The sequence below is a fragment of the Heterodontus francisci genome, chromosome 9 (assembly GCF_036365525.1).
Source record: "Heterodontus francisci isolate sHetFra1 chromosome 9, sHetFra1.hap1, whole genome shotgun sequence".
Taxonomy (NCBI): domain Eukaryota; kingdom Metazoa; phylum Chordata; class Chondrichthyes; order Heterodontiformes; family Heterodontidae; genus Heterodontus; species Heterodontus francisci.
The window spans coordinates 98,625,791-98,645,790 of NC_090379.1; the positions used below are offsets into that span (position 1 = coordinate 98,625,791).

General features: G+C 47.6%; 1 protein-coding gene across 1 annotated transcript in view; it reads left to right on the plus strand.

The window, feature by feature from the left end:
• rgs6 (regulator of G protein signaling 6) overlaps positions 1-20,000 on the plus strand; it is a 167,800-nt gene that overhangs the window by 16,773 nt on the left and 131,027 nt on the right. Inside the window, exon 3 of the mRNA XM_068038170.1 lies at positions 13,265-13,315. Coding sequence (XP_067894271.1) covers positions 13,265-13,315 — 51 coding nt within the window. The remainder of the gene's footprint in view (positions 1-13,264; positions 13,316-20,000) is intronic.

The window sequence follows — 20,000 nt, forward strand, 5'->3', positions numbered from 1 at the left end:
TCACGTCCCCAGCACGCCCGCTTGCGACGGGTAAAATACCCGTGGAGGTGGGCGAGGGCCCTTAAGTGGCCACTTAAAGGCCTTGATTGGCCTCGGGCCAGCAGACTGTTTCCCACCCCCCCTCCCGACGCCATAAACTTGGCCAGAGGTGGAAGCGGGGCGGGTAGGCCTCCCGGAGCCTCCAGCTCAATTTTACACCCCCCCCCCCCCCCCCCACGCCACTATCCGACCCGCTGGGGCGGCTTACAATTCAGCCCGGTGCAATGGTTCAGAGCAAGCTAGGAGAAGTCTCAGAGTTGATGATGTCGCCAGTGTAATGCAACAGCCCCTCATTAATCACGAGATTTAAAGACTGGGTTAGAACTGAAAGCATGGAATGCTACAAGTTCAGACTGTTTAAGATTAGAGTGTATAAGGAGTAGAGAAAGTGAGTCACCTAGGGCAGAATTTTCGCTTCGGGGGCAGTAAACAGGAGCTGGATCTGTTTCCGGGTCCTGAACCTGCACTCACCCACCCCGGGGGGGAACAGTCACTCTTTTGGATTTTGACCAGGGAACCCCTTAATAGGGATGGAGACAAGTTCCCTGTCCAATTAAGGGCAGCAGGCGGGCTCTCAAAGCTGGAGGGCCAATCTGAGGACTTTCAGCTTGGGAGGAGCTGCAGGCTGGAGTAAATGGTTAGTAGCTGAGCACAGGCTTCAACATGGAGCTGTCCTCTCTCCAACTTTTTTAAAAATTCAAATAAAAAATAGAAAAGCAGCCAGGCCACCAATGCCTCCAGGCAGTTAACCTGCCCCCTGCTGCGTCGGGAAACTGAATGAGCCTAGTTGGTTGCCCACCTTGTGGAGATAGGCAGCCCTGCTGAGCCCTGAACCCGTCTCCTTAAAAATGACCGTCACTATAAATGGGATCGGGAAAGCAGCATGCCGGCAGGTATTTTCAGGTCCTGTCCGCCCCCGTTCCCGACCTCGGCGGGGCCCAAATATTCTGCCCCTTAGCAACGCAATGTTAGTTGTTGATGAAAGGATTGAGAGAAAGTATGAACCCAGTGAAGGTTCCTGATGAATTGAGAAGGCTGGGAACAGAAGCAGGGAATAAGCAAATGCTGGAAATCTGAAACAAAAACAGAAAAAGTTGGACAATTGGTCAATCAGCATCTATCAAGAGAACAAATTGCCAACATTATTGCACCCTTTCTCAGAACTCCTGAATCTGAAGCATTGACTGTCTTTGCTCTTCACGGATTCCGATTGACCTGATCGGAGAGGAGATCAGATATATGAGAGAATACGCACCCGCCTGATCAAAAAAGGAATCACTAACAGGAGAACCAAGCGTCTTGTTGAGCCTCTAATTCATTGCTGGGGAGAGAGTTCAGGGGGAATGAAGCTAAGGCTCTTGCTAAGGACAGACCATTCGGGACCTTAAAAGAGAAAGTCAAAAGGAATGGGGAAATGCCAACAAGATGTGAGTTTAGAAGGAGGAATAGAGTTATATGAAAGTGAAGGGATCAGCTATAGATTAATATTCAAGAGTTGTGATGAAACAAAAATTATGTGGAACTGAGGACCAGAATAGTTAGAATACTAGTCGATGCTGCTGAAGAGAGGTTGAGAGCTTACATGCAGTGGTTTATAGTAGAAAGGGTGAATTGTATAAAACACTGAGAGGTGCAGTCTGAGGAGGGTTAAATATCACAAAATTATCAGTGATTATGGTGGAAAAACTACAGCTGAGACTGCAGCCAGAGCCCACAGTGCATGACTTGGAACGAGAGGCAGGTGCTGAGAAAAGAAATGTCACTGTAAAAGTGGGTCTTGGCAAACACACAGCAACAGCAAGAGAAAGGATAACAATAAAGGTGAACAGGATAAAATAAATGAACAAGAGTCATGACAAAGAGAGGAATCAAACCTCTTCCAGGCTGGCATTCCTGGAATGGTAGCTTAATAATTATGCTACTGGATTAGTAATTCAGAGGTCTGGACTAATGATTCAGTGACACGAGTTCACATCCCACCACAGCAGCTGGGGAATTTAATTCAGTTAAGTAAATAAATCTAGAATAAAAAACTAGTATTGGCAATATTGACCATGTAACTACTGGATTGTTATAAAAACCCATCGAGTTCACTAATGTCCTTTAGGGAAGAAAATCTGCTGTCCTTACCTGGTCTGCCCTATATGTTATTCCAGACATACAGCAATGTGGTTGACTCTTAACTCCCCTCTGAATTGGCTTGGTAAGCCACTCAGTTATCAACAGGTTAGTTCACCACCACTTTCTCAAGGGTGTTCAGGGATGGGCAATAATGCTGGCCCCGCCAGTGCCTCCCACATTGCATGAATGAATAAAAATAATCAAATTAAATCAAATAATGCAAATAAAAAGAAAAACTGCAAATCCCGGAAATCTGATACATAAACAGAAAATGCTGGTAGTGCACAAACAAGCAGAGGAGAGCGGTGATGGACAGGAACGATATGGAGTAGGTAGTGTGGCTAATCACGACCACCATTATTAACACAAATGAAGGCTTTTGGGATCTGACCAATCTTTCTTACTCCATGTGTCCTCTGAAACTCAAATTTAAAATAATTTTCAAATACTCTTCTTATGCAAGGCTGTTTGAGGTTCTCTGGTATTGGAATAAAAGACTGGCACATTACATGTCAATATTGTACTGTAATTACAATATGCTGCTGTATAAAGCACATAAAATTCCACATCAAGAACTGACTGGTTTTCAGTCTCAACCATATTCGTTTAAGTGACAACCAGATTGTCTGCAGAAAATTGTGATCCAATTTGTTGAGGATTTAGTCTGACAAACACACTGTGCTAATCAATAGTGAAGTGAGCAATCATGCAAACGCTTGTACAAGGAAACTTAGTCCCACTGAGGACATGTTGTAGGACATCAGAATCGTGCTGGGAAAATTAAAGTTGATATATTTTATTTTTCATATGAAACTGGTCTTTTGGTATTAAAAAAATCAAAATAATAATTGATGTAAAAGAATGCTCTCTTTTATTAAAGTAAATAAAATCAGATAACCCAACTCAGTAGTTTAAAACAATGTCCTTTCACCTCTAGACTCTAATCCAGCTTAGACTGATGGGGTAAAAGTCTCTCTCTGACATGCTTAAGTGAAGTGAATTTCAGGAGTTGCAACCCAGTCCCTGGTGGGCATAAACTCATAACCCAATAGATTCAGTACTAAATTGACAACTCAGAGAGGATGGTGTCTGTGGAGATGGAAATCCTCTGGTGCAGTACAGCTGTGCAATGGTGTCAAGGTATGTTGTTGGAGCCAAGTGGGGGGAGCTTTACTCTGAATCCAGTGTGTAATGCCATTGATGTCAGAGCGCTCAATACTGTTGTTGCTCACAAGATCACCAGACACTTACGGATGAGGAAGGCCAATTGGCCCATTCAACCAGAATAACCGTACACTCCGCCCGTCCACCCCCCTACCCCGCCCCCCCCCGCCATCGCTGTATTTATTGTTTCTGAAATGATTCCAGGATTTCCACCATTCTATCCAAAGATCATTCCAACTGTAGATTACTCTTGGCATGAAAAAGAACCTTTTAATATCACTCCTAAATCTACCCTTTACTAGTTTGAATATGTCTCCCCTTTTCCTATTCTCACTGTTTAAAATAATATTCCAGATTAACTTTTTCCTTACCAGTTACTATCTTACAAAGCTTTATAAGATCACCTCTCAGGTACCTCCTAAATGGGCTGTAAAACCCAAGTCTCTCCAGTCCTTCCTCATAACTCCTTGACAGAAAACAGCTTCTTCATGGCTACTCTCTGCACCTCTTGCAGTGCTTGGATTGCTGTCTTGTTTCCGATTGACCAGAACCAGTCCCTGCACTCCAGTCCCTGCGGTCCGGTCCAGTTGTTGTTGTTCTACTCCCGGTCCAGATATTTCTGTTCCACTCCCGGTCCAGTTGCTCCTGTTCCCAGTCCCAGTTCAGTTGCTGCTGTTCCATTCCTGGTCCAGTTGTTGCTGTTTCACTCCCGGTCCAGTTGTTGCTGTTTTACTCCCGGTCCAGTTGTTGCTGTTCCACTCCCAGTCCAGTTGCTCCTGTTCCCAGTCCCAGTTCAGTTGCTGCTGTTCCACTCCCGGTCCAGTTGTTGCTGTTCCACTCCCGGTCCAGTTGTTGCTGTTCCACTCCCGGTCCAGTTGTTGCTGTTCCACTCCCGGTCCAGTTGTTGCTGTTCCACTCCCGGTCCAGCTGTTGCTGTTTTACTCCCGGTCTAGTTGTTGCTGTTCCACTCCCGGTCCAGATGTTGCTGTCACGTGTGCCAGTCCAGTTGTTGCTGTTCTACTCCTGGTCCAGTTGCTCCTGTTCCCAGCCCCAGTTCAGTTGTTGCTGTTCCACTCCCGGTCCAGTTGTTGCTGTTTTACTCCAGGTCCAGTTGTTGCTGTTCCACTCCCAGTCCAGTTGCTGCTGTTCCACTCTCGGTCCAGTTGCTGCTGTTCCACTCCTGGTCCAGTTGCTGCTGTTCCACTCTCGGTCCAGTTGTTGCTGTTCCACTCCCGGTCCAGTTGCTGCTGTTCCACTCCCAGTCCAGTTGCTGCTGTTCCACTTCCGGTCCAGTTGCTGCTGTTCCACTCCCAGTCCAGTCGCTGCTGTACCACTCCCGGTCCAGTTGTTGCTGTTTTACTCCAGGTCCAGTTGTTGCTGTTCCACTCCCAGTCCAGTTGCTGCTGTTCCACTCTCGGTCCAGTTGCTGCTGTTCCACTCCTGGTCCAGTTGCTGCTGTTCCACTCTCGGTCCAGTTGTTGCTGTTCCACTCCCGGTCCAGTTGCTGCTGTTCCACTCCCAGTCCAGTTGCTGCTGTTCCACTTCCGGTCCAGTTGCTGCTGTTCCACTCCCAGTCCAGTCGCTGCTGTACCACTCCCGGTCCAGTTGTTGCTGTTCCACTCCCGGTCCAGTTGCTGCTGTTCCACTCTCAGTCCAGTTGCTGCTGTTCCACTCCCGGTCCAGTTGTTGCTGTTCCACTCCCGGTCCAGTTGTTGCTGTTCCACTCCCGGTCCAGTTGTTGCTGTTCCACTCCCGGTCCAGTTGTTGCTGTTCCACTCCCGGTCCAGTTGTTGCTGTTCCACTCCCGGTCCAGTTGTTGCTGTTCCACTCCCGGTCCAGCTGTTGCTGTTTTACTCCCGGTCTAGTTGTTGCTGTTCCACTCCCGGTCCAGATGTTGCTGTCACGTGTGCCAGTCCAGTTGTTGCTGTTCTACTCCTGGTCCAGTTGCTCCTGTTCCCAGCCCCAGTTCAGTTGCTGCTGTTCCACTCCCGGTCCAGTTGCTGCTGTTCCACTCCCGGTCCAGTTGCTGCTGTTCCACTCTCGGTCCAGTTGCTGCTGTTCCACTCCTGGTCCAGTTGCTGCTGTTCCACTCTCGGTCCAGTTGTTGCTGTTCCACTCCCGGTCCAGTTGCTGCTGTTCCACTCCCAGTCCAGTTGCTGCTGTTCCACTTCCGGTCCAGTTGCTGCTGTTCCACTCCCAGTCCAGTCGCTGCTGTACCACTCCCGGTCCAGTTGTTGCTGTTCCACTCCCGGTCCAGCTGTTGCTGTTTTACTCCCGGTCTAGTTGTTGCTGTTCCACTCCCGGTCCAGATGTTGCTGTCACGTGTGCCAGTCCAGTTGTTGCTGTTCTACTCCTGGTCCAGTTGCTCCTGTTCCCAGCCCCAGTTCAGTTGCTGCTGTTCCACTCCCGGTCCAGTTGCTGCTGTTCCACTCCCGGTCCAGTTGCTGCTGTTCCACTCCCGGTCCAGTTGCTGCTGTTCCACTTCCGGTCCAGTTGCTGCTGTTCCAGCCCCGGTCCAGTTGCTGCTGTTCCACTCCCAGTCCAGTTGCTGCTGTTCCACTTCCGGTCCAGTTGCTGCTGTTCCACTCCCAGTCCAGTTGCTGCTGTTCCACTCCCAGTCCAGTTGTTGCTGTTCCACTCTCGGTCCAGTTGCTGCTGTTCCACTCCTGGTCCAGTTGCTGCTGTTCCACTCCCAGTCCAGTTGCTGCTGTTCCACTCCCAGTCCAGTTGCTGCTGTTCCACTCCCAGTCCAGTTGCTGCTGTTCCACTCTCGGTCCAGTTGTTGCTGTTCCACTCCCAGTCCAGTTGCTGCTGTTCCACTCCCAGTCCAGTTGCTGCTGTTCCACTCCCGGTCCAGTTGCTGCTGTTCCACTCCCAGTCCAGTTGCTGCTGTTCCACTCCCGGTCCAGTTGCTGCTGTTCCACTCCCAGTCCAGCTGCTGCTGTTCCACTCCCAGTCCAGTTGCTGCTGTTCCACTCTCGGTCCAGTTGCTGCTGTTCCACTTCCGGTCCAGTTGCTGCTGTTCCACTCCCAGTCCAGTTGCTGCTGTTCCACTTCCGGTCCAGTTGCTGCTGTTCCACTCTCGGTCCAGTTGCTGCTGTTCCACTTCCGGTCCAGTTGCTGCTGTTCCACTCCCAGTCCAGTTGCTGCTGTTCCACTTCCGGTCCAGTTGCTGCTGTTCCACTTCCGGTCCAGTTGCTGCTGTTCCACTCCCAGTCCAGTTGCTGCTGTTCCACTTCCGGTCCAGTTGCTGCTGTTCTACTCCCGGTCCAGTTGTTGCTGTTCCACTCCCAGTCCAGTTGTTGCTGTTCCACTCCCAGTCCAGTTGTTGCTGTTCCACTCCCGGTCCAGTTGCTGCTGTTCCACTCCCAGTCCAGTTGTTGCTGTTCCACTCCCGGTCCAGTTGCTGCTGTTCCGCTCCCGGTCCAGTTGCTGCTGTTCTACTCCCGGTCCAGTTGCTGCTGTTCCGCTCCCAGTCCAGTTGCTGCTGTTCTACTCCCGGTCCAGTTGCTGCTGTTCCGCTCCCAGTCCAGTTGCTGCTGTTCCACTCCCAGTCCAGTTGCTGCTGTTCCACTCCCAGTCCAGTTGCTGCTGTTCCACTTCCAGTCCAGTTGCTGCTGTTCTACTCCCAGTCCAGTTGCTGCTGTTCCACTCCCAGTCCAGTTGCTGCTGTTCCACTCCCAGTCCAGTTGCTGCTGTTCCACTCCCAGTCCAGTTGCTGCTGTTCCACTTCCGGTCCAGTTGCTGCTGTTCCACTCCCGGTCCAGTTGCTGCTGTTCCACTCCCAGTCCAGTTGTTGCTGTTCCACTCCCGGTCCAGTTGCTGCTGTTCCACTCCCAGTCCAGTTGCTGCTGTTCCACTCCCGGTCCAGTTGCTGCTGTTCCACTCCCGGTCCAGTTGTTGCTGTTCCACTCCCAGTCCAGTTGTTGCTGTTCCACTCCCAGTCCAGTTGCTGCTGTTCCACTTCCGGTCCAGTTGCTGCTGTTCCACTTCCGGTCCAGTTGCTGCTGTTCCACTCCCAGTCCAGTTGCTGCTGTTCCACTCTCGGTCCAGTTGCTGCTGTTCCACTCCCGGTCCAGTTGCTGCTGTTCCACTTCCGGTCCAGTTGCTGCTGTTCCACTTCCGGTCCAGTTGCTGCTGTTCCACTTCCGGTCCAGTTGCTGCTGTTCCACTCCCAGTCCAGTTGCTGCTGTTCCACTCCCAGTCCAGTTGCTGCTGTTCCACTTCCGGTCCAGTTGCTGCTGTTCCACTTCCGGTCCAGTTGCTGCTGTTCCACTCCCAGTCCAGTTGCTGCTGTTCCACTCTCGGTCCAGTTGCTGCTGTTCCACTCCCGGTCCAGTTGTTGCTGTTCCACTCCCGGTCCAGTTGCTGCTGTTCCACTCCCGGTCCAGTTGCTGCTGTTCCACTTCCGGTCCAGTTGCTGCTGTTCCACTTCCGGTCCAGTTGCTGCTGTTCCACTTCCGGTCCAGTTGCTGCTGTTCCACTTCCGGTCCAGTTGCTGCTGTTCCACTCCCGGTCCAGTTGCTGCTGTTCCACTTCCGGTCCAGTTGCTGCTGTTCCACTCCCAGTCCAGTTGTTGCTGTTCCACTCCCAGTCCAGTTGCTGCTGTTCCGCTCCCAGTCCAGTTGCTGCTGTTCCACTTCCGGTCCAGTTGCTGCTGTTCCACTCCCAGTCCAGTTGTTGCTGTTCCACTCCCAGTCCAGCTGCTGCTGTTCCACTCCCAGTCCAGTTGCTGCTGTTCCGCTCCCAGTCCAGTTGCTGCTGTTCCACTTCCAGTCCAGTTGTTGCTGTTCCACTCTCGGTCCAGTTGCTGCTGTTCCACTCCCAGTCCAGTTGCTGCTGTTCCACTTCCGGTCCAGTTGCTGCTGTTCCGCTCCCAGTCCAGCTGCTGCTGTTCCACTTCCAGTCCAGTTGTTGCTGTTCCACTCTCGGTCCAGTTGCTGCTGTTCCACTCCCAGTCCAGTTGTTGCTGTTCCACTCTCGGTCCAGTTGCTGCTGTTCCACTCCCAGTCCAGTTGTTGCTGTTCCACTCTCGGTCCAGTTGCTGCTGTTCCACTCTCGGTCCAGTTGCTGCTGTTCCACTCCCAGTCCAGTTGTTGCTGTTCCACTCTCGGTCCAGTTGCTGCTGTTCCACTCCCAGTCCAGCTGCTGCTGTTCCACTTCCAGTCCAGTTGTTGCTGTTCCACTCTCGGTCCAGTTGCTGCTGTTCCACTCCCAGTCCAGTTGCTGCTGTTCCACTTCCGGTCCAGTTGCTGCTGTTCCGCTCCCAGTCCAGCTGCTGCTGTTCCACTTCCAGTCCAGTTGTTGCTGTTCCACTCTCGGTCCAGTTGCTGCTGTTCCACTCTCGGTCCAGCTGCTGCTGTTCCACTCCCAGTCCAGTTGTTGCTGTTCCACTCCCAGTCCAGTTGTTGCTGTTCCACTCTCGGTCCAGTTGCTGCTGTTCCACTCCCGGTCCAGTTGCTGCTGTTCCACTTCCGGTCCAGTTGCTGCTGTTCCACTCCCGGTCCAGTTGCTGCTGTTCCACTCCCGGTCCAGCTGCTGCTGTTCCACTCCCGGTCCAGCTGCTGCTGTTCCACTTCCGGTCCAGCCGCTGCTGTTCCACTCTCGGTCCAGCTGCTGCTGTTCCACTCCCGGTCCAGCTGCTGCTGTTCCACTCCCGGTCCAGTTGCTGCTGTTCCACTTCCGGTCCAGTTGTTGCTGTTCCACTCCCAGTCCAGTTGCTGCTGTTCCACTCCCAGTCCAGTTGCTGCTGTTCCACTCCCGGTCCAGTTGCTGCTGTTCCACTCCCAGTCCAGTTGCTGCTGTACCACTCCCGGTCCAGTTGCTGCTGTTCCACTCCCAGTCCAGTTGCTGCTGTTCCACTCCCAGTCCAGTTGCTGCTGTTCCACTCCCGGTCCAGTTGCTGCTGTTCCACTCTCGGTCCAGTTGCTGCTGTTCCACTCCCAGTCCAGTTGCTGCTGTTCCACTCTCGGTCCAGTTGTTGCTGTTCCACTCCCAGTCCAGTTGCTGCTGTTCCGCTCCCAGTCCAGTTGTTGCTGTTCCACTCCCAGTCCAGTTGCTGCTGTTCCGCTCCCAGTCCAGTTGCTGCTGTTCCACTCTCGGTCCAGTTGTTGCTGTTCCACTTCCAGTCCAGTTGCTGCTGTTCCACTCTCGGTCCAGTTGTTGCTGTTCCACTTCCAGTCCAGTTGCTGCTGTTCCGCTCCCAGTCCAGTTGCTGCTGTTCCACTCCCAGTCCAGTTGCTGCTGTTCCACTCTCGGTCCAGTTGTTGCTGTTCCACTCCCAGTCCAGTTGCTGCTGTTCCACTCCCAGTCCAGTTGCTGCTGTTCCACTCCCAGTCCAGTTGCTGCTGTTCCACTCCCGGTCCAGCTGCTGCTGTTCCACCTCCGGTCCAGCTGCTGCGGTTCCACCTCCGGTCCAGCTGCTGCGGTTCCACCTCCGGTCCAGTTGCTGCTGTTCCACCTCCGGTCCAGTTGCTGCTGTTCCACTCCCGGTCCAGTTGCTGCTGTTCCACTCCCGGTCCAGTTGCTGCTGTTCCACTCCCGGTCCAGCTGCTGCTGTTCCACCTCCGGTCCAGCTGCTGCGGTTCCACCTCCGGTCCAGCTGCTGCGGTTCCACCTCCGGTCCAGCTGCTGCTGTTCCACTCCCGGTCCAGCTGCTGCTGTTCCACTCCCGGTCCAGCTGCTGCTGTTCCACTCCCGGTCCAGTTGTTGCTGTTCCACTCCCGGTCCATTTGCTGCTGTTCGACTCCCAGTGCAGGAACTTGCCCAATCTTGGGTGTTTTTTGAGATTAAGTCATTCAGCAGAGACCAGAGGCAGGCAGGTGTGAAAATTCACGCTGCCGACAAGATTGCCGGTTCGCCAGCTCCATCCCAGCCCCGGGCCATTTTCCCAGAGATAGGGCGATGGGGTTGGGTAGCCAATTCAACTTGTTAAGAGCCTATTAAGACCAATTAGCAGAGGCCTTGAAGGCAGCAAGGAACAGGAACCCTGCCAGGAGGTGACCTAGACCTGGGAGGGGGTCTGGGGGTAGTGCTCCAGGCAGGCTTAGAGGCCCTCCCTGCCTGCCTGGTATCAGCTGCAGCTGCAGGCCGCCCTGTGTAGAGGCCTAGCTGCTGTGGCCATTTTTGAATTTAAAGTTTAAAATGTTGGAGAGAGGGCGCCTCCATCTGGGGGCACCCTCCCTCTCACTTATCTGAAGAGGCAGCCTGCTGTTACATCCAAGCTGGAGGGTCTCCTATTGGCCCTCCAGCTTCAAGAACCCACCCTCTATCCTTAATCGGACAGCGAATCCGCCCTCTGACCACTAATTTGGGGAAAGTCACAGATGAGTGACTGTTCCCCACACAGTGCGGCTTCTGACCCTAACTTGACTCTGACAGCAGGGTTCTGAAGCCCGAGGGGGGGGGGGGGGGGGTGGGGGAAAGTCCTGCTGAAGGGATCAACCCTGGGACAGTCCTAGTCCAGATGTCTCAGCTACACATTGGATAAACTCTAAGTCATTGAGAGATAAGATGAAACCTTATTAATACCAGGAGTGAGCAAAACTGTAATTAATGTTTTAATGGTAGAACTGGGGGCAGAGTTGTCCAATGGAATATAATTCTGTCTTTTCATTTTGGAGCCAGATTCAAATCTAGTGCAGACTGTGGGAATGGAAGTCTCCTCATTGTACAGACTGTAAAGGTCCCAAATGAAGACAAGTCCTCCACTTCATGGGATATATTGAATGACTGTCTATTCCCAACACACTGCCTCACCCGAATTAGGAATTTGTGATAAGCACCCTCCTGATTGCCCAATGTGTGGCCTTGCTGGTCAAGGTTACGCACCAAGAGTGAGCATTCATAAAACATTCCCCCAAATATATGTCAGAGATACAACCCCTTAAATAAAATTAATCATGTAATTCCACGTGGAAACTATAATCTCACATGTGCCCTGAAGTGCAATTCCCCTATCTTCCAAAAGATGACCTGATCTGCATTCTAGTGAGACATGGCACAAAGCACTGATTTATTTTACACATACTCTCTGAATAAACAGAATATAGTCCACAGTGAATTTCACTGATAACACATCTCAGAACAGGAAATAACTAAGCACATCACATTATTCCTACTAACAGGCTAAATTCACTTTATGGACTCGCAGATACTCTAGTTTTAGGAAAAAAAGTTCTCTTCCTCTGTATTCGTCTCAAACCCCAGCTTTTCCAGCTGCCATTGCTTTTTCAAGTTTGTGACCTTTCATCAGAACTGACCTGAAACGTTAACTCTGTTTTTCTCGCCACAGATGCTGCCTGAGTATTTCCAGCATTTTCTGTTTTTCTTGTAGATTTCCAGCATCTGCAGTATTTTGCTTTTGTGCCGTTGCTTTTTATCCAGATAAGAAGCCAAAACTTGGCCTCTGACCACCTCCCCCTCTGGATCAGGGATTGGCTTGTGGGGCTCGCAATCAAACCTGCCATTTTGAATCTAAGACCGCACTACATAATCTTTTTCAACAAAGACCCCATGCTGTTCTTAAATGAATGAAACTAATCCAAACATGCTAGGTGTGAATTGGACTATAATCTCTTAATGAACTCTCTTGTTTCAAGCTGACGAGGAATGCAAGAAATAACGCTTCCAATAAATGCAGGGAGGTCGAAAGTGAGTGAAGAACCCAGCAATGCTGGGGACATGAATTTAATGGCAGGACCTCTTAGCCATTGTATTTTTTTCCATTTTTTGCCCAGCAGCTGGTCAACTGACAGCCTGGATGGCAGCCCGGAGAGTTAACCAATGGCAGGAGGCTGCAGCCAGGGAATCCTGGGGTCGGAACACCAGAAATTAGGAGGGGGGAGGTCAGCAATCGAGATGGGAGTGTATGGGGGGGAGTAAGAGAGGCCACAATAAGCAGAGGGGAGGCCAAAGGCTTCGATGAGGGATCATGGGGGGGGGCACTCCTGTTCTTCCTGGCCCACAAGGAGTGCTGGAAAAGTCACATACTTTGTGGAACTGGTAGTTCCTGTCTCCCTTTCACTGCCGAGTGTCCTGATCTCATAGAAGCCCTTGCAGCAGTAGCGAATTTTAAATCAAGCTCCCAATTGCACAGTGGGAGCCTGATTTAAATATGCTAATGAAGTGCCCCATCTCTCCATGACGGGACATTCAGCTGCTCCGATATCTCTGCCCTACAAAATGACAATGGGCACGCACACAGCAGTTTGGAGACAGGTTTCCCATATTTTATTCTTTAACACTGACCCTTCCGCCAGTCATGGAGGATCAATATTGAGACCAGTATTTCACTAGCTTCTTCACCTAAATCTAATCTATATTCCAGAAGGGGATTGTGTCATATGGCTTGAATCCCTTTTGGATTTGGATTTCAATTAATAGCAGCATCTTCATATAAACAAATCCAAAATCCTTCCTAGGTTGAATAGTCAAAAATTTCAAAATATGACTGCTCCACTGAAGGCAAAGGTTTTATTTTGACATATATTTAAAATCATATATGCTACATAACACTGTAAGCAGACTGCCAAAACCCTTTTTTCCATTGTCCAGGTCTGTATTTTTTGTGCAAAAAAGGGAAAAAGATCCTCTGAAGCTTCTAACTTTTCCTATCCTGTCATTTCCTCAGCATTAAGTCACGGAAATTGATTTAAAACCAGCTTCTAAAACAGTAGTGCTGAGTTTGTTTGTACCATCCTCATGGGATTACCATAGTCCTGTAGTGATCATGGGTTTAATAGTGCAGGCATGTTTGGCTTTGATTTAAATTATGTAGGTGTTACTTTCTAACTTGGAACTTGGTCTATTCACAGTCTCAGTGTAAAAATAATTTTCATCAAAGCTCCCAGATGATTCCCTTTGAAAGACTTGTTAATAACAGTGCACTTGCCTTGGGCTGTCAGTTTAATCATTTGTTTTCCATTATCTTCCATTTCAGGTGCTGACATTGTACAGTGGCTGATGAAGAGCCTGAACATTGAAGATCAAGGTAAAAAAAAAATGACTATTATAAATTTAATTATGAAAGGGCAGGATTCTGTATTTACAATCTGCTTTTCACAGGTTATCTTTGCAAATGCTTTTACCAAACAAGTCAAATCTGTGACAACATTGCTGACTTGACCCTGCTTTGCTGAATGCTAAATGATTGAAGGGGAAGCAGGATTGGGAGAATTATAAAGATGAGCTAGACCTGGTGAATAGGAAAAGCCAGGAAAGCCCCATAGACAAAAATATTTGAGAATATTTCAGTTAACAATGAACGGATTTTCAAATATATCCGCAGCAAAAAAGGGTGAGCGAACTGAATAATCCGGCAACACAGCAATAGCAGTTACTTAAATAGTTGCTTAACATCTTAATTATTTCTCAATAGTGAGAGAGTAGGAATTGTGAAGGAGCAAAGGATTTAGGCGTTTAGGTACAAAAATCACTGAAAACAAGAGCACCGCTACGGAAAGTAATGAAAAAGACGTTTGAAATCTTGGCCTCCATCACAAGGAGGTTAGGATTCGCAGGTGAGGAAGTGATGCTTCAGTTGTACAGAGTCTTGGTCAGACCCCATCTTGAATAGTGTGTTCAGTTTTGGGCTCCGAATTTCAGGAAAGGTATATTGGCCTTGGAGTGGGTACAGTGTAGATTCACCAGACTGATACAGGATGCATAAACCTACAGCAGTGGCTACAGTTCAGACGTACTTCATTGGCTGTAAAGTGCTTTGGTAAAGTCCTGAAGTTATGAAAGGCACTATATAAATGCAAGTCTTTATTTCTTTACTTCTTCTATAACTTGATTTGTATTCGCATGAGTTTAGAAGGTTGGGGAGATGACCTAATTGAGATATTTAAAATGATAAAATATGCTAAACAAAGAGAAACTATTTCCCCTGGAGGGCAAATCAAAACATAATCTTAAAATTAATGTTAAGCCATTTATGAGTGAAATCATGAAGCATTTTGTCATGCAAAGGGTGAAGGAAATCTGGAATTCTCTCCCTATTAGACAATCAAAGGGATGTATATTACATCCTATATAATATTAAAAATAGTATTCACTGCTCAGAAACCGGTTGTTCCACTCAACAGGTCTATGCCATTGTTTATGCTCCACACAAGCCTCCTCCCACCTTACTTCAACTAACTCTTCAATATATTCTTTTATTTCTTGCTCCTTAATGTAGTTATCATGCTTCCCTTTAAATGTATCCATGCTATTCGCCTCAATTACTGTTTGTGGTAGTGAGTTCCACATTCTCACCATTCTCTGAGTAAAGAGGCTTCTCCTGAATTCCTTGTTGCATTTATTAGTAACTATGTTAAATTGTACAGGAACAGAGGGACCTCGGTGTGCATGTGCATTGATCTTTGAAGGCGGCAGAACATATTGAGAGAGTGGTTAGTAAAGTATATGGGATCTTGAGCTTCATAAATAGAGGCATAGAGTACAAAAACAGGGAAGTTATGCTAAACCTTTATAAAGCTCTAGTTAGGCCCCAGCTAGAGTATTGTGTTCAGTTCTGGTTACCACACTTTAGGAAGGATGTGGGGGTCCTTGAGTGGGTGCAGAGGAGATTTACCAGAATGGTTCCAGGGATGGGGGATTTTAGTTACAAGGTCAGGTTGGAAAAGCTGGGGTTGTTCTCCCTGGAGCAAAGGAGATTGAGGGGATTATGACAAGCTTAGATAAATTAGACAAGGAAAACCTGTTCCCATTAATTGATGATACAAGGACTAGGGGAAACAGATTGAAGGTTTTGGGCAGGGGGAATATGAGGAAGAACATTTTTTACACAGCGGGTGGTAATGACCTGGAACTTGCTGCCCGCAAGGGTGGTGGAAGTGGAGACAATCAAAGATTTCAAAAGAAAATTGGATGGCCCCTTGAATGAAACAAACTTGCAGGGCTAGGGGGCTTGAGCGGGGGAGTGGGACTGACTGGATTGCTCTGCGGAGAGCTGGCATGGACTCGATGGGCCAAATGGCCTCCTTCTGTGCCATAAATGAATCAATGACTCCTCTAGTTTTGGAATCCTGACAAGTGGAAATATCATCTCTACATCTACCCTATCAAACCCCTTCATTATTTTAAAGACCTCTATCAGGTCATCTCTCAGTCTTCTCTTTTCCAAAGAATAGAGCCCCAGCCTGTTCCTGATAGCTTTACCCTCTCCGTTCTAGTATTATCATTGTAATTCTTTTTTGCAGCACAGTCCTTTCACTTCAAGGACCTATGTTCAAATCCAATACAGGCTTTGGAATGAAATTTTCTTGTGACTGGTCTGTGTATAATGATTTGGGTACTCTCAATTCAGTTGCTAGTGGGCATAGAGCTACATCACTAAACTGCCTTTAATTGGGCACTAAATTAACAATCTCACCCAGTGAGGGTACAGCATGGCTGATGTGGGAGTGGAAATTTTCATTTTGGTGCAGTAGTGAATAATCTTCTGACACTTCTGTGTCTGGCACATATTTGGGGAAGACAGAATTGAGAATCTAACCACACTATGTCTAAATGTGCCATTCCTGGCCTGTGAGAACTTGATGCTTGACACTGGATGCTTAAACAGAAAGTGTTCCATTCCCTTGCATTGACATCCCTCATCTGGGTGAGTATAACGTTCACACAAAAAAGGGGAAAATGGGGAGATGGAAGCTGAAATGACTAAGTCCTTAATTATATTTTTGTAGGTTTTCTAACTGTTGGAAACATTCCTGAACTTAGAATCATAGAATCATAGAAATTTACAACATGGAAGGAGACCATCCAGCCCATTGTGTCTGTGCAGTTGACAAAAAGCCATCCAGCCTAATCCCACTTTCCAGCTCTTGGTCTGTAGTCTTGTAGTTTACGGCACTGCACGTGCATATCCAAGTACTTTTTAAATGTTATGAGGGTTTCTGCCTCTACCAACGTTTCAGGCAGTGAGTTCCAGATCCCTACCACCCTCTGGGTGCAAAACTTTCCCCTTGAGTCCCTTCTACACCTCCTACCTCTTACTATAAATCTATGGCCCTAGTTATGGACACCTCAACCAAAGAGAATAGGACCTTCCTATTCTCTCTATCTAGACCCTTTATAATTTAATACACTTCAATTAGATCTCTCCTCAGACTCCTTTGTTCCAAAGAAAACAACCCTAGCCTATCCAGTCTTTCCTCATAGCTAAAATTCTCCAGTCCAGGCTACCATCTTTATAAATCTCTTCTGTACCCTCTCTAGTACAATCACAACTTTCCTATAATGTAGTGACCAGAACTGCAGGCAGTACTTTAGCTGTTGTCTACCTAGTGTTTTATACAGTTCTAGCAGAACCTCCCAGTTTTTATATTCTATGCCTCAGCTAATCAAGGCAAGAATCCTGTATGCCTTCTTGACTGAAGTAATTTAAGACAACGCCTTGCAGGGACTAAACCAAATCAGGAGTACATCCCCACAAATCTCCTTTAATCAAGTTCAAGCCAGACAAATTCTCAGACACTTATTTGGGTCCAAAGAATTGCACGAGCTTTCTCTCAAAGAAAGAAAACCAACAGAGAATTTTACCGTCTTTCGGATAGCCAATTTCTAATATTTTATGGCTAAGTGGCCATTATAAATGGCCCCTAGTATAGGTAGGTGGTAGGGGAATAGAGGGACAGGTGGGGATGTGGTAGGAATATGGGATTAGTGTAGGATTAGTATAAATGGGTGGTTGATGGTCGGCACAGACTCGGTGGGCCGAAGGGCCTGTTTCAGTGCTGTATCTCTAAACAAATAAACAAATATTCTTATTTCTAACATAGAATCCAAAAATTTAACCTTGCTAATGTTAAAGCAAAATTATCTTAGAATATCCAGAATATTCATCAAAATTTAAAGTAAACTTGTAGCTTAAATCCCCAAATAAGGCATGGGATGAGAAGTGTAGTTTGAGGATTCAACACTCCTAAGTGTTTGCTTCACAACTTTGTATTTTTATACTATTTCTCAGGTGTCATATGACTTTTGTATTAGATGTGACCTTCCTGTGTTCCCTTTTAAAATTTATATCTTTAATTTAATGTTTTCCTGGAATATGAAGTTATGAGCTTTTATCTGGTCAAAATGTTTATAATTGTGTTTACCTGACCTCTCTTATTCCTGTGAGTGCATTCCATTTATTAATTGCCCTTTCCATGGTACCCACAGCAATCTCCGGAGCCGACCTGTCTGAACAACAATCCCATAGATCAATTAAGTTGTATTGCTACCTCTTACTAAGGTCACATGGGATATTTCAATGTTTGTGTTTATCTTCCAAGTTCCTGGTAACAGTAATTCTATTCTAACAGAGACCCCTGGTAACAGAGATTCTATTCTAACAGGGACCTTGAAATATTTAACAATACCATCTTAAAGGGGAACTTCAGTGAGCTCTGAAAACTAACCATTTATTCAATCTTTAACTCTAAAGGCATAATACACTAACTATTTCCAAATTCTACTTAATCAAGCCTATTATACCAATATTCCTTCACATGACCACCTTATCTACCTATCCAGCCACCTTCAGAGATCTGTGGACATGCACTCCAAGGTCTCTCTGTTCTTATACACTTCTCAGTATCCTACCAATTATTGTGTATTCTCTTGCCTTGTTAGCCTTCCCCAAATGCATTACCTCACACTTCTCTGGGTTGAACTCCATTTCCCACTGTTCTGCCCACCTGACTAGTCCATTGCTATCTACCTGCAGTCTACAGCTTTCTTCTTTGTTATCAACCACCTGGCCAATTTCTTGTATCATCTGCAAATTTCCTATTCATATCCTCTACATGACAATTTGACATAGACCTTATTATTTTGAAGAGTCAAGAAGCATACCTGGAAACAGCAGACCAGTAAATGAAACGTTTGTGATAGCTAAAGTCTTTGAAACAATCTTGAGAGACCAAACTGTTCCAGTACAGCGGCAACACTGGCATCTATCCAACAATGTAGAAAATTGCCCAGATATGTCCTATCCATAAAAAGCAGGACAAGTCCAGTCTGACCAATTACCACTCCATCAGTCTACTGTCAATCATCAGCAAAGTGATGGCAGGTGTCGTCAACAGTGCTTTCAAGCAGCACTTACTCAGCAATAATCTGCTCACCAATGCTCAGTTTGGGCCACTCGGCTCTGGCCCTTATGACAGCCTTGGTCCAAACATGGACGAAAGAGCTGAATTCCAAAGGTGAGGTGAGAGTAACTGCCATTAACATCAAGACAGCATTTGACCAACTGTGAGGTCAAGGAATCGTAGTAAAATTGAAATCAATGGGAATCGGGGGAAAATTCTCCACTGTTTGAAGTCATATCTAGCACAAAGGAAGATGGTTGTGGTTGTGAAGGCCGATCATCTAGCCCCACGATTATCACTGCAGGAGTTCCTCAGGGTGGTGTCCTGGGCCCAAACATCTTCAGCTGATTCATCGATGACTTTCCCTCCATCATAAGGTCAGAAGTGGGGATGTTTACTGATGATTGCACAATGTTCAATACCATTCATAACTCCTCAGATAATGAACCAGTCAGTGTCCGCATGCAGGAAAACCCAGACCACATTCAGGCTTGGGCAGATAAGCAACAAGTGCCAGGCAATGACCATCTCCAACAAGAGGGAATCTAAGCACCTGTCAGCATTACCATCACTAAATTCCCCCTCCATCAACATCCTGGGGGTTACCATTGACCAGAAACTTAATTTGACCAGCCATATAAATACTGTGGCTACAAGAGCAGGTCAGAGGCTGGGAATTCTACATCAAGTAACTCATCTGATTCTCCAAAGCCTGTTCACCATCTACAAGGCACAAGTCAGGGTAGTAATGGAATACTCTCCACTTGCCTGGATGGATGCAGCTCCAACAACACTCAAAAGCTCAAAACCATCCAAGACAAAGCAGCCCACTTGATAGGCACCCCATGCACAACCTTAAACATTCAGTCCCCCCCCCCCCCACCAGCACACAGAGGCAGCACAGGATGCACTGCAGTAACTCACCAAGACTCCTTTGACTGCATCTTCCAAATTTGCAACAGCTACCACCTGAAAGAGCAACAGCAGCAGCTGTATGGGAACACCACCACCTGCAAGTTCCCCTCCAAGCCACACACCATCCTCACTTGGAACTCTTATCACAGTTCCTTCACTGTTGCTGGGTCAAAATCCTGGAACTGCCTCCCTAACAGCACTGAGTGTACCTACACCACATGAATTGCAGCGGTTCAAGGAGATGGCTCTTCACCACCTTCTCAAGATGAGCAATAACTGTTGGTCTTGCCAGCGACACCCACATCCCATGAATGAAAAAAAAAGTGGGTGCCAAACTTAGAAAAGGATAACTTGTTAAAGGATCATCAGAAGGGAGCCTGGGAAGAGGATATTGTGTTCAGCTAACCTTCTGGAAGGTTATACTGATATAGGGTGGACAAGGGAAATATTATTGTGTACTTAAATATTTTAATGGCCTTTACAAAGTTTCCATGTTACAAATGAATGGTTAAAGTATGGAAGAGGATGTAAAGTATTTTGGCTGGCTAAAAAAAATTGCCTGACAGAATCATAGGGCTGAATTGATGGCGAGCTTTTTAAGTGGCGGGGCGCATGCGCGGGATTTGTCCTGCTGAGCCGCCGCGATATTTAGCGTGGTGGCTCATTTACATGGAG